Consider the following 27,972-nt stretch of genomic DNA (forward strand, 5'->3'; position numbering starts at 1 on the left):
GGGGCAGGGTGGCCTGGCCAGGGGCTCCCCTCCCTTGGAGCCCTTTCCCCAACCAATTTGGGTCTTGCTTCCTTACATGAAGGTGGCTGCTGGGGTCATTTGGAGGATAAGCACAGAATAAGGATTCCTTTCTAGAACCCAGGGTCCTGCCTGTTTTGGCGTCCCCTGTCCTTGGGGGTCCCACATCCTGAGCACCCCCAGTTGGCAACCTTCTTTTTCTTCTTAGAGCCCAAGCGGGATGTCCCACCCCTTCCCCCAGGACCTGCCTGGTGAGAGGCACGAGGCACAGGGGTCAGGGTGGGAGTGTTTGCACTTTGGCCTTTGGCTGAGGTGAGCTGCTCACTCCCAATAGGACGGAGCTCCAAACTCTTCCCAAGCGGCCCTCAGGCTCCACCCTCAGTTACCATAGGAACCCCAAGGCCCTTTTGGTCACAGGCCGGCCGGTTCACCCTTTGGAAAAACCCACATTCCCAGTCCTTAGCCTCTGCCCAGCGCCTTAGTCTCATCGTTAGAAATGTAGAACCTCAGGATCACCTTTCACTACCTGCCCGTGGGGAGCTCTGAGGCCAAGTCCACCAAGAACGAGGATTCCTGGGGTGAAGTCTTTTCTCCTGTATCCCCGAAGCCGGAGGGCGGGTGGCCCACCCTCACGTGGCTTTGTCGAAGGGACAGACAGCCCCTCGCCTCCTCAGACCTCTGTTCCCCTCCCCTCTGGACACTCTGTGGAGCCCCCAGCCCTAGACCCTCACACCCCGTCTCCCTCCTACTTCTCCCCTCAAGACCCCCCTCACAGAGCCTTTCTCCACCAGAATCATGTACAAATTCACATCTCAAAAATAAATAATTTTATGTCTCCTTCTTCTGTGGACAACTCAGAACTGAGCGACTTTGAAGGCATGCTCTGGAGCAAAATCTGAGGAGAAAGCGAGAAAACCTTGTGTTAGAAGCAGACTCGACTTCCCGGAGCCAAAGCTGTGGACGGTGGGGCTGGTGCTCACCGGTACCTGGCAGCTTGCCTCTGGTCTGGCTCTGCATTTTCTCCCTAGAGGGCGTGGGGAACAGACACCAGCTTGAAGGTCGGCGCCCGCTCCCCATGTTTGCTCCCCTCCCAGCCGCCCCTCCTCTTCCCCTTTCCTGAAACTCACCTCCTCCTCTTCCTGGAAATGCATTCTCCGGTCACTGCTGACACTATGACCAGCACAGGCACCAGCCATCCCAACAGGGTGACCACAAAGTTGGAGGCTTCTGGGGCGTGGGGAAGAGAAATAGGGATGTGGGATAGGAAGGGGTGGCAGAGACACTCCCTTTCAGTCCTCGGCTGCCACCCTGGAGGGACTGCATCCCCTACATCCCTGGTGGCCGGTTCTCCCTCTAGGAGGCTGCTGCTCCCAGGGGTTTCAAGGCTTTGGCGCTGCCCTCCTGCTTCTGGACACACAACTCCCATGAACCTTCTAAGGGGATGTTTATCCAGTTGGTCCCCTAGAGTCCAGGGTATTATGTCGGTCACTGCTTCTCAAAGAGTAGCCCAGGCATCACTTCCATCGGTCACCTGGGAGCTTGTGAAAAATGCAGATCTCTGGGGCCCGCTCCAGACCTACTGAATCCAAATCTCTGGGGATGAGTCCCGGAATGAACAAGGTAAACAAGACACCCCTGCTCCACCCCGATCTTAGGCACGAGGACAAAGTTGGAGAACCGCTGGCCCAGAGGCTCACAGGAATTACAGTTTGGGATGGAGAATACCAAGAAAAGGTACTGGAGGCTCAGAGGGACACAAGAGAGGGGAATAACAGCAGGGTGAGGCATACAGATCACAGAAGTGGGGAGCTCAGGGTCAGAGAGAAGATTCCAGAGTGTGTGGGTAGGAGATGGGCAAAGGGACTCTGAGATCCTTGGAGGACACTCATCCGGCTAATCTGTAGGGATCATATTATATTATTATATTTCATATAGTAATATACGACATTGATACTATACTATCTATTATACATCTATAATAGATATTATAGGTTAATATTATATATATGGGATAATTCTGCGGCCGTTGTTTGTGGGGAAGGGGCCGTGAGGATACAGGGCCTGGGAAGAGTTCTTGCCTGGCGTTTTGGTGGGTGGCACATCCCGAGGCTCCGTGCAGAGGTGGCCCCCGTAACCAAGCTCACACTCACAGGTGAAGTGGGTTCCCTGCTCCTGGCACCGACCATCATTCTGACAGGGGTTCTGTAGGCACGGGCTGTCTGCAAGGATGGAAGGGGTTGGGAAGGGGGTTCTGAGAGGACACCCACAGCCAGGAAGAGGGGCCTAGGGGCTGGGACGCCAGGGAATAAAGCAGCAGCTGACAGAGACTCGCCAGGGTCCGCTGGCCGGGTTTCCAGTCCTGGCTCTACAGCCCCCGAGCTCTGGGGAAACTGCTTACCCTCTCTGAACTCCATTTTCTTTACCTATAAAGTGGGGATGCTATGCTTACCCCCAAGTGGTGAGTAAGGACTAAAGGAGATCCTGGGAAGCTAAGGCTGGGCAAAGGGCCCAGCACAGTGCCCGGCAGACAGCAGAGGCTCAGAGAAGGCAGGGCCTGTGCCTTTGGCCCTCCCGAAAAAGAGAGAGTGGGATCACATGCCACGAACTTCCTGACACTGATGAGATGGAGTCCCAGGCACAGGACTGGGAGGGATGCTCCTCGGTCCAGGAACACCTCCACCCTCACCCCCACCCCCAGCCCACTCCCAAGGGTATGAGGGCAGCTTGAAGCCAAGGGCCGGTCCAGGCTCACCTCGGAAGCAGCCACGAGTGAGGTTCCCCAGGGTGCAGATCTCCCCAGGGCTGCAGCTGAGGGGCTCACACAGCAGGACCCCCGAGCTGGCACAGGTGCAGCGCTGGGAGCAATCCTCGGTCACGAAGCTGTCACCCTGCTGGAGAGGGAGAAGGGGCGGGAGGTGGGGTTCTGGTTCACCTCCAGAGTCTGGCTCTCCTTGTGCACCTCTGCTCTCCCGAGGCCTCCCACTTCCAGCCCAGACCTGGTAGTAGATGCCATTGTTGGTGCAGCCGCAGTGGGCCAGGGGGAGGCTCTGGGCACCACTGTAGATGTAGCCTGGGAGGCTGGCACAGCCCTCCACACAGGGGCCCTTGCAGTCCCTGGGAGCTGCCAGGGTGGCACAGGAGGCTGGGCAGGGTGTCATACAGCTCTGATAGACGGTATTGGCTGGACACGGCAAGGCTGAGGGGACAGAGGGGACAGAGTCATAGTCAGAAGGTGGCTGCGCTGGGGCTGGCCCCCCACATATGGGGAATGAGGTCACCCAACAGAGCACAGAGCTTGGTAGAGGCAGGGGAGCCAGAAGAGTGGACCAGCTTTACGTGTCTTTTTGTCTGTGACACCAGCGCATGAGGTGGAGCAAAGATGGGCACTGGCGAGAAGCAGCAGGACGGGGTGACGGGGTGATGGGGCTGAGGCTTCGGGTGAGGGCAGAGAAGGAGTTAGCTCGGGAGGACGTTGACGAGGGGAAAGTTCAGGGTTGGGGGAACCAAGGCAGGAAGCCAAGGTGCGGGTACCGGTGGGGGTCAGAGCGGAGCAGAGGGTGGAAATGGCCGGGGGTGGGGGAGGAGGTCAGGAGCCCGCTGCTGGGGAAGGTCAGGGCCTCACCGCAGCGGGTGTGGTCCCGCCAGCCGACCGGGGCGGCGCCCGCCTCCTGGCAGATGATGGCGTACCCGCTGAGGACCTGGCAACGCAGCTCCTCCTGCTCTATGGGGTCCCGGGCGGCACACAGATCAGACACACAGTGCCTGGGGGGATGGCAGGGACAGTTGGGTGCTGTCAGAGAGGGGGAGGCAAGGAGACCCAGCCCCACAGAAGAGGCCCTGGAAGCCCCACCAGGCAGTGTGTGTGTGTGTGTGTGTGTGTGTGTGTGTGTGTGAGAGAGAGAGACAAGGTACCAAGGCCACAGAGACAACTGTGCCCAACAGAGAGCCGATCAGAGAACAGGCCCCAGGACCTGGAGAAAGGCCATTCCCATGTGTCCTGGGTCCCCGACTCACTCCAGGAAGAGTTCTGGGGCCACAGGCTGGTGACAGGCAGCAAAGGGGCCCTGGGGGTCCACCAGCACCCTACACGCCTGTGTGTGGTCGATGAGCTCCAGCTGCGCTGGGCTGCATTCTGACACATGAAAGCCTGACGCCTCTTCTTCTTTCACTTCCTCCTCTTGTACCTCCCTGGGGCAGAGATGGTGAAGAGCCAGGTGAGGCCCACCACGGCTGTGAACTTAGGAAGAACTGGGGAGGGCATGGGAGGGGAGGGCTCGGGCACAGACCGGCATCCACAGGGCAGGTGCCCCACAGGCAGTGGGAGGGGAAAGAAACGATGGGATTAGGAGAATCAGGCCAGTCTGAGCCCTAGACCTCGGGGTTCCTCCTCTGCTGAGGATATGGGGGTGAGCAGGGTGTAAACAGATACTACGGTGTCGCTCATCGCCCCTCCACCCCCGGGCCTGGGCCTCCCTGCTCAGAGCCCCAGCCCTCTCACCTTGAGAAGCGGGGGAGGCCTCCCTTGGTCTTCTTCACTTCCCAACTGTTGCCAAAGACAAGGAGGTTCTGGGTGAGGGCACCGTTGGGCAGCATAAAATCATTCCTCTTGTTCTGGTCGTAGTTGCCGCACAGGCCGCGCACAAGCCTCCGGTACGTGATGGGCAGGGAGATCACTGCAGGAGGAAGGGAGCCCAGAATCGAAACTCCCCACCTCGTCACTTCCCACCCCTCCTGCGTCCTCCCCTGGAGCTCGGGGGCCCCGCTCCCAGGCAGGGGTCCTTTCACCACGCTCGGCCCAAGACGTGGTTTTCCCTACCCCCATCCTTGGAATGTCCCTTCGGCCCTCCGGTCCCCACGCTCAGGTACCTGCATTGTTCTTTCCATTGAAGCTGATGACCAGCTCAAAGTCTGTGATCAGATACAGGCGATGGCCTCGCATGATGACCCGCAGCTGGTCGTTGGGCTCGTAGGGGATGGCCATCTTCTGACCGTTGACCTGGAGAAGGCAGACAGGAGCGGCACGGAGGCCTGAATCAAGGTGACCCTCTGCCGCTTTGGCCTCTGTCTCTCTGCACATCTTGGTACCTCTCAGTGTCATCATTCCAGGGAACAAGATACCGCAGGAAGCTTTGCTACCCGGAGTGGCAAAGGCCTCCCTGAGGTCTGCTCCTGTTGCAGCCTCAGCCCCTTCCTTGCAAAGAAACTGGCAGGTGGGTGCCCTGGTACTTCTTCAGCACAGCTCCACCCTCACACTGCATGAGCTTCCCTTCTCCCTCTCCCCCTGCCTCTCTCCCACCTTGTATGTAATCCCACTGCCCTCCTCTGCCTCCCCCCAAGGAGGTGAGTGTGGCACTGATTCTGATTTCCAAAACCAGGCAGCCTCTGCTGGGAACTTCCCAGGGAACACAGAGTCCTGGCTTCACCTGCTCCAGGTGGCCTCCCATGGCCCGACCTGCCTCCCCAGACCCTCCCAGCCTGGCCTGGCTCTTACTACAAGTCCCAGTTCCGTCTGGAGCTGGACTGTGTAGCCGTAGACCACCACGATGATTTCGTGCAGGAAGATGGGGTTGAAGGACGGATACACCTTGTTGCGGCCCTCCACGACCAAGGGCTCCACCCCATCAGGGAGCACGTCCAAGGTCTTGATCAGAAAGTAGGTCATGCGGCCCTGGAAGCGGTAGCTGAGGCCATCAAATGTGTGGTAACGGGGGTCCCCATAAATTGTGCATTGCTCTGACTCTGAAAAGAAGGGCCAATGCTAAGAAGGCACCCTGAGCGATGTAACCGCCCCAGAGCCCCTCACCCGCCTGGGGCCTCCTGTCACCTTCCCTCTTAGCCCTGGGCTCCCCGTGGACTTGATCTTCCACTTTCTCCCTCTCCCTGCTTGAGAGGATCTCCTTGCCTGGTTCCCTCTTTTTGCCCTTAAGATAGCAGATCCCAGAGAGGATCATGCAGGCGACCAGGGAGCTGGTAGGAGCCTGAGAGCCTAGGCCCACCCTTGCCCGCGCCGGGTCCCTCCCTCTCCAGAGCCCCCAGCCCGGGCCTCTCTGGCTCCACCTCCCCGAGGGCCCCCCTTACTCTCAGGTGCGCAGTAGTCTTTGCCGTCCTCGTTGGGCTGGCACCGGGAGCCCGAGGGGCAGGTGAAGGGCCAGCACTGAACGGCGCCCGCTCTGCAGGCACACCTCTTGGAGCAGCCTCTGGAGAACCAGGACTTACCCGCCTGCAGACGCCGCAGGGAGAACGGGGAGTGAGAAGGGAAGGGCCAGCTCTCTTTCTTCGACGACTTCAGCCTAAGCCTACAGTCTGATGGCTCACTTGGCACGGGCCAGAGGCAGTCCCGGTGCCATCTGCACCCCTATGGACCTGTACCGCCCCCTAGAGGCATTGTGCTCAGTGTCTCACACAGGCTGCTCAGGAGGTACTGCTGAACCCATCTTACAGATGAGGAAACTGAGGTCACAGAGGTCCCCTGACTCATGAGTGGTACCATCAGGATTCAAATCAAAGCCACCCTACCGGCTGCATCCCTGTGGTTTGCATTTCTCAGTCCCCAAACCCAAACCACGCACCCTCTAGCCCAGACCTGGCAGGAGGCCACCCTGCCCCATCACCAGCCTTCACGCCCAGGGCCAGCAGTAGAGGCGCGGGTGGCCCAGGCTGAGAGAGGCACAGGAAAGGAGAACATGGCATCCCGAAGGTGTGTTGCCCCCACCCCTACTTCCTGCCCCCACTCACAGGGAGGGAGTTGCCCTGGGCGTCCCTGCAGCTGCACTGGCTCCTGGGCACACACTGCCATCCACTGAGCACGTAGCCGGGCTCACAGACACAGCCCTCCTCGCAGGTGGAGGGAACTCTGGAGCCTTTGCACTGGCCTTCTGGGTCCCAGCAGGAAGGAGGGCAGGAGGGAACGCAGGTGGTGTAGACGCTGTGGGCGGAGCAGTCCAGAGCTGGAGGGGTTGGTGGGGGGGGGAACATTGACTGAGTGTGGGCTGTGTGCTGGCTCCGAGGACAGAGAAGAGCAAGAATGGTTCTCCCCACTCGGCGTGGGAATCCGAGGTCAGCCAGCAGCCGCAGCAGCGCGACCCTGGTGCATCTGGTCAGTAAGCATGTGACTGGCGTGTGTGTGTACGAGGTGTGACAGGAGCACAGGGCAGGGAGGTATCCACTGTGCTGGAGGAGCTAAATAAAGCCCTTTAAGTAGAAGTAGTTGCAAACAAATGGAAATGGTCACAGATGGGAAGATGTCAGTCCTCCCTAAGTTAATTTAATTATTATTATTATTTAGTTTTTTTGGCCGCGCCAGGTGCCACGTGGGATCTTAGTTCCCCGACCAGGGATCGAACTCGTGCCCCCCGTGGAAGCGCAGAATCCTAACCACTGGACTGCCAGGGAAGTCCCTCCCTAAGTTAATTATACATTTAATATGATCCCCAGAAAATACACCAACAGGATTTTGTTTTGTTTTTTAATAGGACGAGATGATATTAACGTGGAAATGAGGATATAAACAAAGCAGAAAAGCTGGGAAAATTCTAAAACAAAACAAAAAAAACTGGAAAAAAAAACAACAGTAGGTAGTGTATGTCCTTTTACCAGAAACCTAAACACTATCTAAACTCTCAGTGACCACAACATTGTGCTGCTAGTAAGTGAAGATAAATGGAGCAGTGGAAGCGGAGAAAAAGGCCCAGAGAGGGATCCAAATACATGTGGGAATTTAATATAAATCATGGCATCTGAGGCAGTGGAAAAAGAGAGACTGGTCATTTAATAATACTGGGAAAAAATAAACACAAAGTTGATTCAGTTCTCATCCTACACACTAGGATAAATCCCCATGGATCAAACATTTAAATATAAACAAAAAAAGAAACCATACAAATACTAGAGCAAAACGTAGGCAAATTCTTTTTTAACTTCAGAGTGGGGAAGCCGTTTGTAACTAAGGCTCAACCTGCAGAAGCCATAAAACAAAGACTATTATATTTGACCTCACAAATACATATATATATATATATATATATATTTTTTTTTTTTTCTGCATGGTAAAAAAAAGAGTGAAAGATGAAAAAAAGAGTCCTGGAAAAAATTTTTGTAACTCGTGTTACTAATGAAGGGCTACTCTCTGTAGTAGACAAAGGACATCTATAAAATATTTCAACAAAGACCAACAAACCAGTGGAAAAAATGGTGAATGGGTATGAAGAAATCACACAAAGGGAAATCCACATGGCTCCTGAACATATAAAAGAATGCACAACTTCACTCATAATAGGAAAAATACAAATTAAGACTCTTTTTATCTTTCACATATCAGATTGGCAAAAATCCAAAAGCACCATAATGCTGTGTGTTGGCCAGTCTGTGGGGAAATGGGCACTCTCGTATGTTGCTGGTGGGAATGTAAATTCCTCAACCCCTATGGAAGGCCATTTGGCAACATCTCTCAAAAGCACAAATCCACACAATCCTTGATCCAACAATTCCAGGTCTACAAATTTATCCTACAGATAAGAGACACACACGTAGAGAATTGTATCTGCATAAGGTTATCCTTGCAACACTGTTTGCAATAGCAAAAGACTGGAAACAACTAGAAAGTCCATCGCTAGAAGACTAAATAAATTATGATAAATGAATTATGACGCAGCTGCAAAAGAGAATGAGGACACTCTTTACATATCTGACGGGGAAGGACCGCCAAGCTAGTTTGTCAAGTGAAAAAAAATAAAGTGCAAACTACTGTGTCCCATCTGCCGTTTGTAAGAAAATACAGAAAATAAATTTGCATTTGTCTGTATGTGCAGAAATAAAAGACTTTTGGAAAAATACTCAGATGCTGAAAAGAGCAGGCTGGGACCTGGGCCCCTGGGGTCAGGGCGAGAGGGAGACTTTTCACTGGGAATCTTTTAATACTTTCAAAGTTTTTGAACCATAGGAATGCATCACATAGGAAAAACACCGTAATCACTGTTTTAAAATTTAAAATGGGGCTTCCCTGGTGGCGCAGTGGTTGAGAATCTGCCTGCCAATGCAGGGGACACGGGTTCGTGCCCTGGTCTGGGAAGATCCCACATGCCGCGGAGCAACTGGGCCCGTGAGCCGCAATTACTGAGCCTGCGCGTCTGGAGCCTGTGCTCCGCAACAAGAGAGGCCACGATAGTGAGAGGCCCGCACACCGCGATGAAGAGTGGCCCCCGCTTGCCACAACTAGAGAAAGCCCTCGCACAGAAACGAAGACCCAACACAGCCATAAATAAATTAAAAAATTTAAAAAAAAAGCTAAGTTTAAAAAAAAAAAAAAAATTTAAAATGTTCTTGGGGACTTCCCTTGTGGTCCAGTGGGTAAGACTCCGCGCTCCCAATGCAGGGGGCCCGGGTTCGATCCCTGGTCAGGGAACTAGAACCCACACGCACGCCGCAACTAAGGCCCGGCGCAACCTAAATAAATAAATAAATAAATAAAAATAAAAGGTTCTGGAATTAGATAGTGGTGCTGTTTGTACAACTTTGTGAAGATCCTGAAAATCAGTAAATTGTATACTTTTAAAGGGTAGAAGAATATGGTATGTGAATAATAATTTAAAAAAATTTTTGTAAAGGAAAGAGCTGGAGGAGGATACCTCAGAGTCTGCCAGGAGGGGAGAAGAAAGAACCTTTCGGGTGCAGGGCGTGGTATGTATAAAGGCAGGGAGGTGTGTGGGAAAGCGAGGCCTGTGTGGGGAATGGGATGGTTTGATGCAGGTGACGCTGGCGCACAGGAAAGGGGGGTGGGGGAGGGGCACAGCTTGCAGAATCTCTCAAACATCTCAGGGAGGAGCTTGGACTTGCAGGCAACAGCCGTGCAGGGGCCTAACATGATCACATTTCTTTTGGAAAGGAGCTGCTGACAAGCAGCCCGTGCGGTCCTGGTGGTATGGGGCACTAGCTAAGAGCTTGCTGTAAATGGTCCACATCAGAGAAAATGAGGTCAGAAATAGGTCGGGAACAACTGAAATGTTGAATGGGGGAGCTTTCTGAGATACACAGACGGAAAGAGGGTTTGGGAGCAGTCTGCGGGTGGCCTGAGGACACACTCACGGCAGAAGCTGCTGTTTCTCCAGATCGGAGGCTTGATCCCCTGGGCCTGGCAGGCGGCCCCGAAGGCTTGCAGAGACTGGCAGAGGGCATGGTTGAGGTCTCCAAACTCACAGAGGCTGTGGGTACATCTGAGCAAGAAGGGACTGAGAATCACGCGGGTGGCACACTTCGCCCAGGCTGGAGCCTGAAAAGCCGCCTGGCATTGCTCCTGGGCTCTTGCCAGGTCAGCTGCCCGGCAGTTTGTATTTGGCTTCTCCTGAGGTTCTGCTTCAGTCTTCTTGTCATCTTCTTGGCAACTGGGAAGGCAAAGGGGGTCATCCTAGGGACAGCCACTGCCTCATCTATGATAATGACTTGGCGCTCCCAAACCACCCTGAAGACCCCTCCTGTCTTCACCGGGAAGCTGGCCTGGGCTCTGGCCAGCCTTCCACGTGGCCTCGGTCTCCTCCCACGTTTCGAAGCCAAGACAGGAAGACTTTCTCGTTTCCCCATATAGGTTCCTGGGACCCAGACGCCATCGCCTGTCAAGTTACACGCACAAAGGACCACTCTAGTCTTCCCATCCCAGGTGGGCCATACAGTCTAGAATCCCAACTCTTGTTCCTGTGCAAAGGCAGAGAGTCTTCGGGGGCAATTACTTTGGGTCGATCTCCTTGTCTTGCCAACTATCCACATACGTGACGTCATCCAGGGCTAGTTCGTCATTAGGCATCAATAGTTCGTCTTCTTCCTCACCATTGAAGTTCCCGCACATGCCGCAGGTCTGGGTGGGCAGAGGGGATCGAGGGATCCTCAGCGCCAGGGATGGCAGAGGGCATTTTTTGTTGGCATCCCCTTAAAGAGAAAGGCGCCCCCCTCCCTGCAGGCTGACTCCCCTACGAAGAGACCCAGGTGTTTTCCTCACCTTTTCATAATAGGCTTTGGGGATTTCGACCTCTAGGAAACCACTGCCGTCAAACTTGACTTGCACCCCGATGTTGATGGTGAGCACGGTGTAGCCGTCCCTGGAAATGACTTTGACTCCCCGGATCTGGGTGGTCGCCGGGAGGGTGACCTGTGTGCCATTGATCTACAGAGGAGGGCAGGACCCGTGAGCAGGAAGAAGGACCAGAGCCCCGTCCCCAGAGCCCACGTCCTCCCCGCCTGCCTCTCTCACCAGCACTTGGTCCTTCTTCAGGGTGACCAGGGTATTAAAGATGTCCACGTGGACCTGGCGGAGGTAGAAAGTGTGGGGTTGGTCTTTCCGCTTCCCATTCTTGCCACTGATCTTGAAGAAAGGCTGGTCCATGGTGGAGTGGCATATTTTCACCAAGACGTAAGTGCAGGTGCCCCTAACCACATGGTAACTGCCATCAAAGCTTACGTAGTGGGACGTGTCGCGGATGCGGCACTCTCCCATCCCTGGAGGACAGACAGGTGGCTGAGGAGTGGTCCAGCCTCTAGCAAGAACAGGCCTTCTCCCCTGCTTCAAGGAAAGGATGTGGAGGAGAGGGAACCTCCGAAGGGAAGGAGACAGAGAAAAGAGTCAAGACGTGAGGAGGTGAAGCAGGTGTCACTCGGCCAGGGAGAGACTTATAATATCCCGTCTAAGTCCACGGCTGCCACGGGAACCATGAGTGAACCCCGAGGAGCCCTTCTTGACAGAGGGGGAGTTGGGGAGAGTTCGTCTTGGTGGCTGAAGGTCCTCCTCCACGCTCAGTGGAGGCTTACCTGCCGCCCGGCACCGTATCAGCCCATCCTGGGACCAGCACATCTGGCCAGGCTTGCAGGCGGTTTGGAGGCAGGAGATGTTGTTGTGAGCCGAGCAGGTGCAGAGCCTGGAGCAGGTGTTGTCCGTGTACCAGCTCTCCCCGACCTGTGGGGCGCAGGCATCAATGGAGCCGACAGAAACTTGGAAGCCAGAGATGGTCGGAGCCCCCCGCATCCCAGGGCCCCCATGAGGCTCGCTTCCCTTGGCTGCCCGCCTCCATCGCTAGCCTTTCTCAGGCTCTTGGCTTCTGGATTTGCTCCTCAGCCCCCAGCACTGGTCCACCCTACCCCTTTGCTGGCTCTGAGCCCTCTGGCCCCCAAACTCGGGGAGCTGGGAAGGGCAGGGCACCCCCTGTGGTCTGGCCTCTCACCGGGTGGTAGGAGCCCCTCTGGCTGGTGCAGCCACACTGGCTGAGGGGCACACAGGAGGTCCCACTCAGGATGTGGCCTTTCTGGCACTCGCAGCCCTCGGCACAGGGCAGCGAGGACGGGCAGTATGATGGAGTACTCGGGCTGAGGCAGGTGGCCGGGCAGGGGTTGGCACAGGTGCTGTAGCTGCTGCCCAGTGGGCAGTTCAGAGCTAAGAAGAAATTGGTGTTTAGGAAGGAAGAGTGATTTCCAGCTCTCTGACCTTGGGGCATCAAGAGTTCCTGGGAGGGACTTCCCTGGGGGTCCAGTGGTTAAGACTTTGCCTTCCACTGCAGGAGGTAGGGTTTCATCCCTGGTTGGGGAGCTAAGATCCCACATGCCTCAAGTCCAAAAAACCAAAAACATAAAACAGAAACAATACTGTAACAAATTCAATAAAGACTTTAAAAATGGTCCATATCAAAAAAATCTTAAAAAAAAAAAAAGAGTTCCTGGGAATGTCCATCAGACGAACGGATGAACAAAATGGGGTCCAATCAGACAACGGAATATGATTCAGCCTTAAAAAGAAGGAAATTCTGGCACTTGCTACAACATGGTGAACCCTGGGGATATAATGCTAAGTGAAATAAGCGAGTCACAAAAAGAGGAATACCGTGTGATTCCACTTAGATGAGGTCCCTAGAGTCGTCGAATTCACAAAGACAGAGAGTAGATGGTGGTTGCTCCCAGGGGCTGGGGGAGGGGAAGGGGACTTACAGTGTTTGATGTGGACAGAGTTTCAGCTTGGGAAGATGAAAAAGTTCTGGGGGTGATGGTGGTGATGGTTGCACAACAAGGTGAATGCACTTAATGCCACTGGACACTTAAAAATTGTCACAATGGTAATTTTTATGTTCTGTATGTTTTACTACAATTAAAAAAAAAAGCGTTTCTGGGAAAGAAGAAAGGTCACAGAGCTGGCCCAGGGAAGAAGGGGAGGAGGCAGTAACCAAATGAGATCAGAACTTTTTTTTGGGGCCACGCCCCATGGCATGTGGGATCTGAACCAGGGATCGAACCGGTGCCCCCTGCCGTGGGAGCCTGGAGTCCTAACCACTGGACCACCAGGGAATTCCTGGGAGATCAGAACTTTTTGGTGAAGTGAGAATCGGATGGAGGCTCCCAGAAGAGGGAGACAAGTAGAGGATGGGGGCTGGGCTCAGAGAGACTGGGGAGAGGGGAACAGAGGAGGGTCCCACATGGGGCCCGGGGGCCCAGGCTGCGAAGGGAAGAGTGAAGGAGCAGAATTCGGGGAGAGGAAGAGAGGGCAGGGCTCGGGGACTCCTCCTGGCTGTCAGGTCACTCACGGCAGAAGGTGGGGTTCCGCCAGGCGAGGGCCTGGCCTGCGCGGGCACACAGGGACGTGTAGGCCTGCAGGGAGCGGCACAGGGTCAAGGCGTCGCCCTTGGTCCCACACTGGCCGTACACGCAACTGGTGAAGCTGGAGTGCGGGGCCACCACCCCGTGGCACTGGGAGAAGGGTCCTGGATGAAACGTAGGTGAGGCTAAGCTTGGGGAGGGAGCAGAACCACGCGGCTGCTCTGGGGCAAATTCAACATCCATTTCCATCAAAACCCACAATTATTGAGAACCTACTGCCTGAGATGCAAAAAACCCCACACGTCCGTCAGCGTTCCCAGGTGACCACTGCCTCTGCATTCCCTCTGCCTGCCTCTTGAGGGCCACTACTTCCTGTCTCACCCTTCCTCCCTCCCTGCTCAGTGCCCCTCCTCTGTCTCCAGCCCCGGGGGAGCGTGGCTTACCCTGAGGGTTCATTAAGATATCACAGTTTTTATTCCAGGCGTCCGTCACTTTCTTCCCCAGGCACCTGGGGGGCTTGCCACCCGCAGCAAAGCAGCTGACAGAGGAGGAGGGGAAAGGACAGGAGTTTAGGATTGGAGGAAGCTTTCCAAAAGCCAAAGCAAAAGTGGAGAGGGAAACAGGGAGGGGAATAAGGACAGGAGAGGAGAACAGAGTGATGGCCTCAAGTAGTAAGGTCAGCAGGTGCAGCAGGAAAGCAAAAGGTTAGATCTCAGGGTGGACTTCCCAAGAGACAGATCAGTCATCAACTCCAGGAAAGACTGGGGACGCACAGGGAACACCTCCAGGCTGCCCGCCAAGCCTCCTCCCGTGGTCCAGCTCCTCCCCTCCCCCCCCCCGCCCCGCCCCGTTCCGGCTCACCCAGGTTCAGATAACTCATTTAGCTTCCAGGAGGCCCCCAGGTGCGCGGAGCTGACTGCAGGCCTTTTATCAGGCTGCAGATTGTCGTCTAGGCTGTTGTTGTTGAAGTTCCCTGGGGGACGGAGCAGTCAGCAGAGGCCTTGAACTCAGCCCCAGGACCAAGAAGCATCCCTCCCTCTTCACGCAACCAACCAAGATGAGCCCTTTCTCTTCCTTCATCTTCCGCTTCCCTTCATGCCTACCCTAGCGCACGACGCCTTCAACCAAGTAAGAGGTCGACAAGCACCAAGGACGGCTAATCAGATGTGTGGATGAGCAGGACCGGGATAGGCTCCAGCCCATTCCCCCGGCTTCACCTGCAGGTGCCCTAGGAACTCACCGCACATCCCGCAGAGCCGGCCGGCGTAGGAGGAGGGCACGGTCACTTCCACCAGGTGGTTCCCGTCATAGCGAACTTGAAGCCCAAAGTCCGTGTAGAGGAGGATAAAGGAGCCACTGGACCTCACGTTCACCCGGCCTTGTGCAGGCCACACGGGCACGGCCACCCGGCGACCGTCCAGCTACAGAGGCAGGGAAGACACTGTAGGGAAAGGCACCTGGGACAAGGACATCGAGGCCAAGACCAGGGAGCAGGAGGGGGGGTGGCGGGTGTGTCTCAGAAACTGGGGCTGCGTCTGCCAGACAGGTGGGCCTGCAGGCAAGGAGACGCGGAGAAGAGACGCAGCGTGGGCTGGGGGTGGGGCCGGGGAGGCCGGCGCAGGCACGCACCACGACCTTGCGGCCTTTGATCATGGAGATTCTGAGGTTGAAGACCTGCACTTGGACGGCTTTGACATAGGAGGCCTCCAGGTTTCCACCGCGGAACTCGTTGGTGGCGCTCACGATGAAGTAATTCTCTGGGGACCTCAACCAACAAGGCCGGGTCAGGGTGTAGGTGCAGGTGCCCATGAAGTGGTGCAGGGCTCCGTCGAATGTCAGGTAATGCGGGTCCCCCGAGACAGTGCAGGTGGCAGACCCTGGGCAGGAGGAGATGGCGTTCAGAGAGGCACTGACCCTGAGCTGCCATCTTGGCGAGTCCACATTGGAATGGTACCCATGGCTCATCGGGGTGGTCGGTGTGACTTGGAGAGGTCAAGGTCAGGGACTGCCCCAGCCTCACTCTCTGGGTCCTTGAAGACGCTGCTTTGGCTCTGGGCAATTGCCTTCCAGACCCCTGGTTACGCTCCAGCTCTCTGCTTTAGGACAGGACCACGCCTTTGCTCGAGGCCACATGGGCAGCCCCCATGCTCACCTGCTTTCGACTGCTCACCTTGAGCGTGGCAGCCGTAGATGCCATCCTGCCGACCACACACCTCCTGGGCCTGGCACCTCCACTGCACACAGCGAGTTCTGTTGCTGCCCTCACAGATGCAGAGCTGTCTGCAGCCTGGCTTGAACCACCGCTCCCCTACCTGGCGGACGGACCGAAGGAAGGAAAAGAAGTTATCCCCTGATCTGTTAGCACTGCTATTCAGATCACCGACCTGCTCACCAGGAAGGCATTCGTGTCATCCCAAAGCTCCAGGCTTAGTTGCAAAACTCTGGCATTCGCTCACTCGTTCAGTCACTCCATTATTTGTTTGTTCACTAGTTCAACAGATAGTTATCATCTGCCTTGTGCCAGGCGTGAGGGATTCAGTAATGAGCTGGATGGACGAGGTCCCTGCCCTAACAGAACTCACAGCCCAGAGAGGGCAGTCAACATGCAAACAGATAGATCACATGGTTCAACACATTCTGTACCCAAAGACGATAATCAGGGCACCCAGGGAGAGTTTCGTGCCATTGACACAGACAATCGGCACTCGCCACAAGAGTTTAGAGATGCTTCTCAGGAGGGCTTCAAGGAGGAAGCAGCATTTCAACAGGGCCTCAAAGGAGGTGAAAGTGGCTAATAGGCATAGTGCCTGGGAGGCAGAGCAGTGGGGAGGGGCTGAAAAGAAGGTGAAACTGAGAGAGCAAAGCGCAGACGAGGAGAGTTCCGCGGGCCAGCCTGGAACGCGGCACCGAGCAGGGAGAGCCTAGTGGACACCAGGTGGGAGGGGGCTGGGATGGACGTCAGTGTCATCCCCAGGCCTTGGGTGAGGGACAGGCAAAGGAAGGGAGAGAAGTTTCACGGATGAGGGTCTAGCTTCAAGTGCTGCCTCTGAGAAGATGGTGAAGATGGGGCCCAGGTAGCGGCTGAAATCCTTCAGCAGAGAAAGGGACCCTCAGTAGGAGAGAAAGAGTGCAGGTGAGATGCAGACATGCCTGGGCCTTCAGAGGATGAGAAACCGGGAAAGTGACTCGGGGATGTGACGGGCAGGGAAGATAGGAGGGGAGAGAACTAGGGGGTCCCAGGCTCTGCTGGGCAGCGTGGGAAATAACTGTGCTATGACTCCATCCCGGTCTGCAGGGATGAAAAGTACTAGAACTGAAGCAAGAAAAAGGGAAATTAGACCTAAGCCCGAAGTTCCTTAATCCCAGCCCCCCCACCCCCACCCCCCCACCCCCCCACCCCACCCTGCCTTTTCTCTGCTGCCCACAAGCTGGCCGTAGACTTCAGAACTGGGACGAGTGTCTTCTGGCTGCAGGGCTGAGAGAGGCCCAGCCCCAGCGGCTCACCTTGAAGTAGCCGGCCGTGGGGTCAAGGCAGCCACATTCGGACCTGGGGACGCACTGGAGACCGCTGAGGACGAAGCCCGGGTCGCACTCACAGCCCTCCACGCAGCGGTTCTGGCAGGCCATGCCCGAGAACTCGGAATGGCAGGTGTCGGGGCACAGCTTGGCACACAGGGTGTACCTGCTGTTGGGGGGACAGGCCAGCGCTGGCAGAGGGGGGAGCACAGGTGAGGCGGGATGGGGAGAAGAGGAAAGAGGTAGTTGCCAGCCCAGAGTTCAGAAGGCCGGCGGCTAGAGGCTTCCGCCCCATCTTGAGAAGAAGACAGTGAGTGGGAGAAACCACCGAGGAACTCAGCTTCCACCTCCTGGGCCTGGAAGGGGGCCTGCAGGGAACTGCCAAGAGGCAGGACCACGGGAGCAGACTGACCCAGGAGCCTCAGCAGCACTGCTGTGGAGGGTGGAGGGGAGCAGAGGGAACCCAGGTGGCCCCATCAAGGCCCCAAAGCAGGCTCCCCAGAGGGCTGGGCCACGACCAGGAGCTGTGGGGCCGTCATGATGCGCCATCCCACCCACCAGTCTGTACTGTATGCACATTTTGTGTATTTTACATGTGCATCCCTCGACCTGGATGTGCATTTACACACATATGCATTGCTCTGCATACCCGTACCTTCAGGTAGCTGGGAAACCTTTCTTTCTTTTTTTTTTTTTTCCCCAAAGAGCTTTAATTAAGACTTTAATAGAGCAAAAAGAGGTCAAAGTGTAGTCAGAGCCCAAATCAGAGGTAACAAAACCAAGCTGGATCCAGGCTGAAAACGTTGCCTGGCAAATCCACAGCTGGGAGCAAACCCTGGGAAGGTTTTCTGAGTTTGCAGGTGACCGTGTGATTTTCTCAGTGGATGTTTCTGACTCTGCAGATCTCCCTGTCCCAGTGTGGAGGCAAAGGGGTTCCACCAGGGCGCCCGCCCCAGCCTGTGCCACCACTCTCAGATGCTGCCGGCCCTCCACTGCGTCTGCGTCGGAAGGAAGGGGCCCTGCACCTTGGTACAACTCACGGCAGAACTGGGGTCCTCTCCAGGGCTTCACCACGTAGCCGGCATCCTGGCAGGTCTCAGTCAAGGCCGACATGTGGGCACACAGCATCTGCTGTAGCCCCTGGAAATTACACATGTCAAACACGCAGTTGTCGAAGAAGGAAGAGGCCCTGAGGTGAGGCAGGCAGGCCCTGAGGAGAGAGGCCAGGTCAGAAGGAATGAGGGGGCAGAACTTCCCACCTCCTGCCACGGAGGACCTGGTGCTCCCCTATGGCCCTTCCTGCCCCCCACCCCCACCCCGCACATACTCAAAAGCTCCGTGAGCGACCGTGAGCCGTCCACAGAACTCTGGCCCCGACACAGTGTTCTGCAAGGCAGTGTCGCAAGGTGGGGGAGATGCCTGCTTTTCCTGGCACCTGGAAGAGACCCACCCCAAACGCCCCAAGGACCGAGGCTCACCTCCATGCCCACCCCGCCCCAGCAGTTTCCCGGCTCTCGGCACCCCCTAGTGGAGGACATCTGAACACCAAGAGGTGGGAAAACTTGGAGCCGGACGAGCAAGAGGCGGGGCTGCTCAGAATCGCCTGGGGATGACTGACTGATGGTGGGGCTGGGGGTGAACGTGGTGGCAATGAACTCTGCTGGGAACGGGAGCGGGGAGAAGAATGACAGACGTGGGGGTGTGCAGCAGAGGAGAGAGGAGAAAAGGGGTGATGCCAGTCGGGGTTCTTGGTTCCTCGAAGGGGCAAAGGAGCAGGAGGGCGGAGACGGAGGCGGGGAGGTCCTCACTCCTGGTCCTCATCCTCCGAGGCCTGCCAGCTGCTACCCAGCTCCGTCTCGTCTCGCGCTGGTCTGCCATCCGGCTTCCGGTTGTCGTTGCTACTGTCGCCATCATAGTTGCCACAGAAACCGCAGAGTTTGCTGGAGTAGGTGCTGCGGGGGGCCGGGGTGGGGAGGGAGGAGGAGGAGGAGGCGTTAGTGGAGAGAAGGGGCCTCCGGCATCTGAGGGACCACAGCAGAGAGGGGATGAGTCGGGGAGGCCACTGGCACGAGGCGAGTGGCGGATGAAGTGGTGCAGACTCGGAACACGGGTTCCACGCCAGGCACCAGGCGCGCAAGGACTGCAAGCTCTCACTCTCGAGCCATCTTTACGCCTCCCCTCGTCCGCTTCTGCTCACACCTCATCTTCCAGCCATAACAAACTTCTTGCCCTAAGAAGGTGGCCCTAAGACATTCTACTATTTCCCTTGCAATGACTGTTCACTATTTCTATAGTGTTTCTTTCCCTTGTTTGGCCATCTGGGGAGCTACTCATCCTTGAAGACTGCAGTCAAGGGACCACTCTTCTGAAGGCTCCCACGACTCATTAGCAACTCCTTCTAGAACATTCCCAAAGCCTTGTGTATATATCCTGCTACTATCACACTGCCCTGAAACCATTTCCTCCCCCTCCTCAACCAAAGGGAGGCCTGCCCGTTGAGCTAGGTGTCTCCTACCCACGACTGGGAATTAGCGCCTGGGATGGCAGGGGCCGGGGATGGGAGGGTCCCGGGAGAGGGAGGGGCAGAGTGGGAGGAGTGGTAGCTGCCTCGCTGGGTCGCCCCCTCACCTGGGCACGCTCACAGACAGCTGCTGGTCACCATCCCATCTCACCCGCAGCCCGAATGCCGTCTGCAGCTGCACAAATCGCCCACTTGGAGTCAGGAAGATGCCTTTAGAAGGTATGGCTGGGAGGGTGACCCGCTGACCCCCAACCTGGAAGGCGGGGCCGAGGGAGGAGACAGAGAGACAGATCCGGGGGTCAAGGAGGACCCCCAGCCGACTCCCACATCCCCACCGCAACGCTAATGACCTCTTCTGCTCCACGTGGAATGCTCTGGAGGGTTGGGAGGCCGGAGGAGCTGGGCGGGACAAGGCCACAGCCCAGGCCGGCAGCCCTGCAGGGCTGAGTGGAGAACAGACTCACCAGCGTGTGTCTGCCCTTGAGCAGGGTGATGGTGGTTTCGGGCAGAGTCACGTAGACCTTGCTCAGGCAGGACACGCCCTCCTGTCCTCGCTCCTCGTTCTTCACCGTCAGCCTGAAGAATGGCTCTGGGCGGGGAGAGGGGTGGAGAGCGCCCAGGGGCTCATTCCAGAAGCATTTCTGAGCGCCCACTGAGGGTGCCACCCCCAACCGGCCCTGCGCCCTGCCAGGATAAAGGGCCACAGAGGTGGCGGCTCTACGGTTCAAGAGGGGAGGAAGGACCCTGGCAGGAGTGGGGCGTCGTCCAGAACAGCGTGGGGCTGCATGCCGCAAATCTGTCCCCCCAGGGGACGGGGACCTCCTCTGCCAGGCGCGCCCTAGTCCAAGCCGGCCAAGGAAGCGATGGATACAGAGAGGAGTCCTAACCCACATTTTCCCCATAGTCTGGTCCTCACAAAGTCCTGCTTGGGGATGGACGTGTCATCTCTTGCTCTACCGCCGGCCTTGCTCCCATCTTGCCCCTGCCAGCGGCTCTGGCCCTTTCCTGCCGGCCAGTGCAACCCATGCCCAGCTCTTCTGATCTCAGACCCCACGCCCAGGCCGTGGGGGGGCATCTCCAGGGTCCTACCTGTCGAGTTGCCACAGGGTTGGGCCAGGATGTAGGTGCACTTGCCCATGAAGGTAAAGTGCCTCCCGTCGAAAGTGAAGTAATGAGGGTCTCCATAGATGAAGCAGGTGGCAGTGCCTGCCGAGGGGACGCCGGGGACATGTGAAGCTGGTTCACCAGGCCAGGCCCCAGGGCCACCTCACCCACCCAGTGGCCTGCCCGGGCTCCCCTGGTCGAGCGAGGGATGGGGACCCTGGTGTCACACCCACGTGGACAGGCGGGAACAGCCTGAGGGGAGGGTCTCACCATAGGGGTGGCATCCGTACTGGCCATTCTTCAGCTGGCACGCTGTACGTGTCCCGCACTGATAGGGCTGGCACTCCGTCCGACTGCCAGGCTGGCAGCGGCAACGTTCTGTGCAGCTGGGGCTGAACCACGCTGTCCCTGGCTGGGGGCAAGGGGGCCGGAGTCACGAGGCCGTAGCTCCTGGGCAGCCTCTGTCACCCCGTGCTGTAGCCCCCTCTCCTCCTGCAGACCTCACCTTGCTCAGACGCCTCTCCTCATCACCTACCAGATATTCCTGCTCACCCCAGGCCCTTTGCACATGCTGTGCTGGAACGTGTCCCTCTCCCTCTCTCTAACCCATTCCTGTGCAACTAGCGGAGTTCAGCTCAAGGGTTGCTACCTTCTCAGGAAGACTCTCCAGACCTCCTTGACTACCTCTGGGTACCTTTCCTTCCCAGGACTTACCACAACTGCACTTTTATATTCATCTTTGTGATTATCTGATAAGCGCCCCTGCGAGGGACCATGTCTATCTTTACTCACTATCTCAGCCCCAACACGTAGCACAGTGCCTGGCAAAGAGTTCTCATTTAATAAATACTTACGGAACGAAAGAACGAACCAACATCCTATGTGCCCCCCGGAATCTGACAGCATTAGGAGAGCAAGGACATGCCCTATTTGTGGTGACCCCAATGCCGAGAGGGTTGAAGGTACCCAATAAACGTTTACTGAATGCATAAGTGAACATACAATAAGTTCATATGTGTCTCCCGGGGCAGAGGGAAGAGATGCTTGGTGCTGATGGTTGTGACAGATAGTTCTACCCGGGCTGCAGCTGAAGCTACTCCCAACACTGACGCAGGGATGCCCGGGAGACGGGTCAAGAGGGCTGGAGGAGGAAGGGGCCCCCGAAGAGGCAAGCAAGAAACTCGGACGCCCCATGGGGAGAACGCTGGAGCTGAGAAGAGGAACTGGATGCTAATGAATAGCTGACTGAACTTTTAATTAACAGGTCACATATATTTACCATAAATTGCTAACAATAATAATTAGCACTTATTAAGTAATTGCTCTGTGTCAGGATCTAATTTCACCTTCACAACAACCTAATGAGGTAGAAAATCTTGTTGTGCCCATTTTATAGACATGGGAACAGATTTGAATAAGTCAAGAAAGAACCTCGCCCAGGGTCACTGCAAACGTGTGGCGGAGCGGGGATTTGAGCTCAGATTGGCCTGACTCTCGGGCGGCTCTGTCCAATACAATGGCCACCAGCCACATGCCACTGAGCTCTTGAGATGTGGCCGGTGCAAACTTACATAGACTGTAAGTGTAAAATACACACTGGATTTTGAAGACTTAGTAGAAAAAAAAAAAGGTACGTAAATGATCTCATTGATAACCATTGATTACATGCTAAAACGGGTAGATGACTGGAGTTAACTTAACCTGTTTCCTTGTACTTTTTCTTTTCTTTTCTTTTCTTTGTTTTTTTGGCCTCACTCGCGGATTGCGGGATCTTAGTTCCCCGAGCAGGGATTGAACCTGGACCCTCAGCAGTGAGAGTGTGGAGCCCTAACCACTGGGCAGCCAGGGAATTCCCTCCTTGTAGTTTTTTTTTAATGTGGCTATTAGGACAAGTAAATGCTGTGTGAGGTTTGCACGCCATCCCTTTTGGACAGCACTGGCCCAGAGCCTGTGCTCCTCCAGAATCTCCCGGGGGGATGGGGGTGGGCATCAATTAGGAGAGACAAGAACAGTTATCTCCTCTCCTTTGACCTAGCCTATCAAAATTTGCAAGTTCCTTTGGAAGAAGGTTCTGGAATGCCTCATTCTGCCTTGAAAATGCCTGAACACATTCAGTGTCCAGGGCTCTCTGTATACTCAGGGACCCCTGACTTTCCTCAGGATGGAGATAAGGGCCCTGCACCACCTGGCTGGTCTACGGTCTAATTCATCATGGCTGCCAGTGCAGGACGGAGAAATACAGAAATATCAAAGTTGCCAGGAGCACCGAGGACAGGGCCACGGGATGACAGGATCTTCCGCACAGCCTAGTGTCAGGCTGGGCCAAAGCAGGTGCTTAACAAGTATTTACTGTGTGAACAGAGCCAAGGGACTTCCCTGGCGGTCCAGTGGTCAAGACTCTTGCCCTTCCACTGCAAGGGGCACAGGTTCAATCCCTGGTCGGGGAACTAAGATCCCACATGCCGTGTGGCGTGGCCAAGAAAAAATAATAATAAAATTAAGGCAAAAAAAACACACACCGAATGAATGACTCCACCACCGTGTCACAGCTGCCCGAGAGCTGACCCCTTGGGAATGTCCCATGGATCCAAATTTATGTCACCTGGGGAGCAGGTGGCGCCGGACCCCAGGTGTTCGGCTCGCAGTCTCCCTCAGAGGACCTGGGCATCCTGGGGTCTCACCTTATAGTAATTGTCGTTGTAGAAGCAATTGCAGGAAGAGGCATTGATGCAGCGGGAGTCGCTGAACAGAAAGCCAGGCTCGCAGACACAGCCGGGCTTGCAAAGGAGCCCACAGTTGGGCGTGGGGCTCTGGCAGGATGCCGGGCAGGCGCAGTGCTCGTAGTGGGCGTTCGGCGGGCAGCTCACTGAGGGGAAAACAGCCTCCGTCAAGCCCCCGGCTTTCCTCCTGTCTCCCCTCTACCCCCCACTCCCGTTCTTCTTGAAGAAGGAGGCCCACGTTACTCAGCTATTCAAAGGAAGGAAGTCCTGACACAAACTACAATCTGGATGAACCTTGACAACAACATATGCTCAGAAAAAAGAAGCCAGTCACAAACGACCACCGATTATATGATTCCACGGTATGAAATGTACCGAACAGGCAGAAAGCAGATGCGTGGTTGCCAGGGGCTGGGGGGTGGGGGGAATGGGAGTGACCGCTAATGGGTACGGGCTTTCTTTATGGGGTGATGCAAATGTCCTGAAATGGAAAAGTGAGGATGGCTCCACAGTCTTGTGAATATACTAAAACCACCAAATCGTACACTTTGAAAGGATGAATTTTTACGGCAGTGAATTATATCTCAATTAAAAAAAAAAAGCAATAGTAAGTCTAGTGCCTGGTTCCCAACAACTCCCACTCCCCCATGCCCCACCCCCCCGGCCCTCTCACTCAGGGTCGTCCTCATCATTCTTTCTAAAGTCATCGTGTCTGGTTCCTCTCTTCTCTGAGACTGCAGTTTTCTACTGGAAGCATCCGTTTCCCCCGCCCTCTCTCCTCATCACTGTCTCTGACTTTCAGCTCTAGCTCTTTGTCCGATGCTCCACCACACACCTGGAGTAGGTCTCGGGGTTGCAGTGGTGGCCTGGGTCACAGTGGTCATGGAGGTACTTGGCATCACGAAAGCTGCTGGCCAGGTGGGTACAAGAGTTGGGCTGGGCTGGGGTGTCGTGGGAACTGTGGGCCTTTCACTGGGGACCGTGGGTTTTTCCGTGGGGATGGTGGTCCTTTCAGTGGGGATGGTGGTCCTTTCGGTGGGGACCGTGGGTTTTTCCGTGGGGATGGTGGTCCTTTCGGTGGGGACCGTGGGTTTTTCTGTGGGGATGGTGGTCTTTTCGGTGGGGACCGTGGGTTTTTCTGTGGGGATGGTGGTCCTTTCGGTGGGGACCGTGGGTTTTTCTGTGGGGACCGTGGATATTTCACTAGGGACAGTCGGTTTTTCTGTGCGGGCCACAGGCTTCTCTGTGGGGACAGTGGATATTTCAGTGGGGACGGTGGGTGTTTCCTCAGGGGCCACAGGTTTCTCTGTGCGGACAGGGGTTTCAGGAGGGCCAGTGCGGGTAACAGGAGGTTTGGAAGGAGGCGCTACTGACGCAGATCCTGCAAAGAAAATAAATCCCTGGAATTTAGTCAGAATCGTACCACCACCCCCTTGACTCACAGCTAATTGGAATGGGTGCGCTCAAAGCAGTAACTCATTCACACCTCTCCTTCTCCTCCCCGCCCCAGCCTCCACTCAGGTAACACTGACAAACATCGTTCCTAACATATGTCTGATCTTGCGCCAGGTACAGGAAACACATAACAAATAGGATATCGGCCTTCCCTTCAGGATCACCATTCACTAGGTAAAGGGTCCGACCACAGAAATCCACGGCATCAAAGTCACATTCACTCAAGCAAGCATTCTGATGGGGCTGGGAAGGTACGGGTGGGCATAATATAGAAAACAAAGCTGCTTGAGGACTCAGCACAAAAGAGGACTTGCATTTTAAGCAGCTCACACAGAGAAGCCCGAGAGATGGTCACGCTGGAGCACGGCCCCCTCTCCGGGACCTGGGGTTTTGTCTTACCTTGACAGGTCCCGTGACTGATCAAGATGAAATCCAGAGCAACAACGAAGGCGGTGCTGGTGCCCCTCTCGGCCTCAAACATCAGCTGAAGGTACGAGGGAGAAAGAAGCAAGAAAGAAATGAAAGTGAATCCCCGTCAACTCAGCAACTCTCTGGGCAGAGGGTCTGTCCTCTGCTAAGATGTCGCCTTGTTCTGGCCTCAACAGTGCAACGGGGGCCCGGGCCCCTTCCAGGAGCCAGAGAGCCTCACAGGGAACACAGAGCGCCCTCTGCTCTGCTGCTTATCCAGTGTTCCGTCCTCTCAGCCCTGGCTGTGCTCCCTGATCCCAGGCGTTATGTCCCCCTCACCTGGCCTCACAGTGACACTTAAAGAGCGACTCTCTCTGTCTCTCACCTGCATGGGCTGTTGACGTCCCGAAGGGACGGTGATGGAGTCGTTCAGCCAGTCAGCGCTTTGAGACCCAACTCGTTCCCAGAGAGAAGTTGGGGAACTGTCCGCAGGGCTCCCCAACAGAAGCCTGAGTTTCGTGCCGTTTCCGAGGCCGTACATGTGGTAGGTAAACTCCACACAGATCACACCCGGGGCACAGAAGGTCCGGCTCGCCAGTCGGAAAGACTGGCCTGCCTGGGAGAACTTGTCAGCCTCAAGGTAGACAAAGTGACCCTCTGGGCAAAAGAAGGGAACAGGCAAGGTGAGAAACCTCCAGAGGACAAGTCTGGTGCTTTCTTGAGTGACATCTTGCTTTCCAAATGGGGATTTGATGCAAACACCCAAACTCCCCACATTGCAGTGGGTTTTTTGTTTGTTTGTTTTGTTTTTTTCTCTGCTCATTTTAGACTTCTAACTGAAGAAGGCAGGATCAGAAAGAAAGGGAAAACCAAGCCAGCAACTCAGATTCCTTTGTTGGCTGCACCAGTAAATGTCTTGACTGAAAATGACCCAGTGGATTTTGAGGCCTTGGGCTCAATGAAGCACTATACCTGGATCTTCTGGGGGTTTCAAGTGACCCCAGAACCACGAGAATCCTCAACTCACTCTACCTCTGTCGCCTCCACAGCTCTGGCCCCATGGCGGCTTCCCAGTAAACACCCGCTGGCTCGTCCTCACCACCTACATCTTGCATCAACCACACAAGCCCACCCCCTAGCTGGGAGCAGGTTCAGTAACTCGTTGGCTTGAGGGGTCCTCCATCTCCTCACCTCCATTAAGGGAGACTCCCAAGGGGCCTGTACCCTGGATGAGCGTATTTTTACTTCCCTGGGTCCAGTGTCCGCCATCCTGCAATGCCTGGACCCAGTCACAGAAGGGATGGGCCTCATCTTCAAAGTCACACTGAGGAAAGCTCTCTGGGGGATCAAAATGGGAGATGTGAGAAATCTGGGCCATGCTCTCTATTCCTCCCCCATCCCCAACCCCCATTCTCAGAGCTGCTCTCACCCCCGCAGGGAGCAATGCTGATTGCATCCACCGCCACCACTGGCTCTGGGATCTTTCCAAACACGCCCACCACGGTGAACTGAAGAGAGAGGGAGAAGGGGTTGGGAGTGAGGAAACAGCCCAAATGTTCAGCCCCCCCTCCATTTGATTTTACTCTCTTCAGGGACCCAGGCACCCGGCTTCCAGGGCCCAGACCTTCAATCCTTGTCAATATCAGGTGCGCCTCCCATGTCCAAGGAGACCTGACCCTTTCTTGCTCCTCTGTACCTGAATCTGTCCCTGGCCTGTGTAATTGACAGAAACAGGCTGCCAGTTGGGTCCGGGTTGTCCTGAGAAGAGTGTGTGTTTCCGGATGCTGCCTACAATGGAAGGAGGCCAAGAGAGCAGTGAGATGATGGGGGCTGGAAAATGACTTCAAACCTATACTCAGAAGGTTGAGTAGCAGAGGGATTACTTGGAGTGGATTCCCCTCCCCCAAGTGCAAGCACGTCCTTCTCTCTCTCACTCTCCTGGCGTTTTTATCTATTTTTCCAGAACCCTGTGCCTTCCGCTCCCCAATTCCACTCCGCAGAATCATCTTGCAAGTATCCCAGATTTCCCTAGACCCCGAGAGATGCCCCCACGTTTCCTCGTCAACCCAACCCTGGAAGAAAAGCCTCAGGACAGTGTAAATGCCATGACGTTGTCACTCTCACCCAAGACAGAAGCATAGACCATGAGGGCTGCACCAGGAGACTGGCCATGTAGGGTGTAGTGAAAGGACAGGCTCAGGCAGCCGGAGGACTGGATCAGAGGGCTCAGGAGGGCAGATCTCTGCCTTGGTTTTGCATTCTTGGGGTCCAGGAGCATGTAGAAGCCACCTGGGAAGGAAAAGGCCAGTAAAGTGGGGGGTGGCACAGGCATAGGGGCTGCGAGGGCAGGGAGCCTGGCCCTGGGGAGCCCTAACAGTTGCCTAGGATCAGCCGGCACTGAGATGGGCCTAAACCCATCACACGACTGGCTGAGGCCTTGGATCCTTCCAGAAGTGCTTGGCAGTTCTGGGTGAGGACGCGGGCGCGGCCCAGGAAACGCGGCATCCTCTCAGAAGCAGCCAGAATCTTGTTCTTTGGATTCAGACTTTTGAGGTCCCCCCACAGTCACATCCTCTTCCTTTTCTTAACCCACTGGACACAGCTGATTCACGCAAAGCGGTGAGAGTCCCGATCTGATGCTGACCGGCAGGGATCCCCTCCCGCCTGCCG

At 55.7% G+C, this 27,972-nt stretch overlaps 1 protein-coding gene across 1 annotated transcript; it reads right to left on the minus strand.

The window, feature by feature from the left end:
• Positions 1-822: 822 nt before the first annotated feature.
• Positions 823-27,734, minus strand: ZAN (zonadhesin). Its single transcript, XM_061209209.1, has 41 exons — positions 27,427-27,734; positions 26,999-27,090; positions 26,732-26,810; positions 26,494-26,640; positions 25,688-25,959; positions 25,294-25,378; positions 24,275-24,820; positions 23,401-23,585; positions 20,990-21,131; positions 20,705-20,821; positions 20,080-20,204; positions 19,723-19,868; positions 18,903-19,046; positions 18,422-18,529; positions 18,135-18,304; positions 17,083-17,285; positions 15,749-15,890; positions 15,208-15,455; positions 14,819-14,999; positions 14,440-14,551; positions 14,022-14,116; positions 13,566-13,742; positions 12,219-12,427; positions 11,809-11,953; positions 11,255-11,499; positions 11,003-11,167; positions 10,737-10,861; positions 10,099-10,394; positions 6,754-6,965; positions 6,097-6,238; positions 5,510-5,757; positions 4,885-5,014; positions 4,517-4,691; positions 4,033-4,206; positions 3,641-3,780; positions 3,015-3,214; positions 2,771-2,909; positions 2,097-2,237; positions 1,146-1,245; positions 1,005-1,042; positions 823-913 (listed from the first exon to the last, which is right to left on the minus strand). Exons 1-41 carry the CDS (start codon positions 27,632-27,634, stop codon positions 873-875), a joined length of 6,789 nt encoding a protein of 2,262 aa, XP_061065192.1. The 5' UTR covers positions 27,635-27,734; the 3' UTR covers positions 823-872.
• Positions 27,735-27,972: the final 238 nt, after the last annotated feature.

This window comes from Eubalaena glacialis, chromosome 13 (assembly GCF_028564815.1).
Source record: "Eubalaena glacialis isolate mEubGla1 chromosome 13, mEubGla1.1.hap2.+ XY, whole genome shotgun sequence".
Classification (NCBI taxonomy): domain Eukaryota; kingdom Metazoa; phylum Chordata; class Mammalia; order Artiodactyla; family Balaenidae; genus Eubalaena; species Eubalaena glacialis.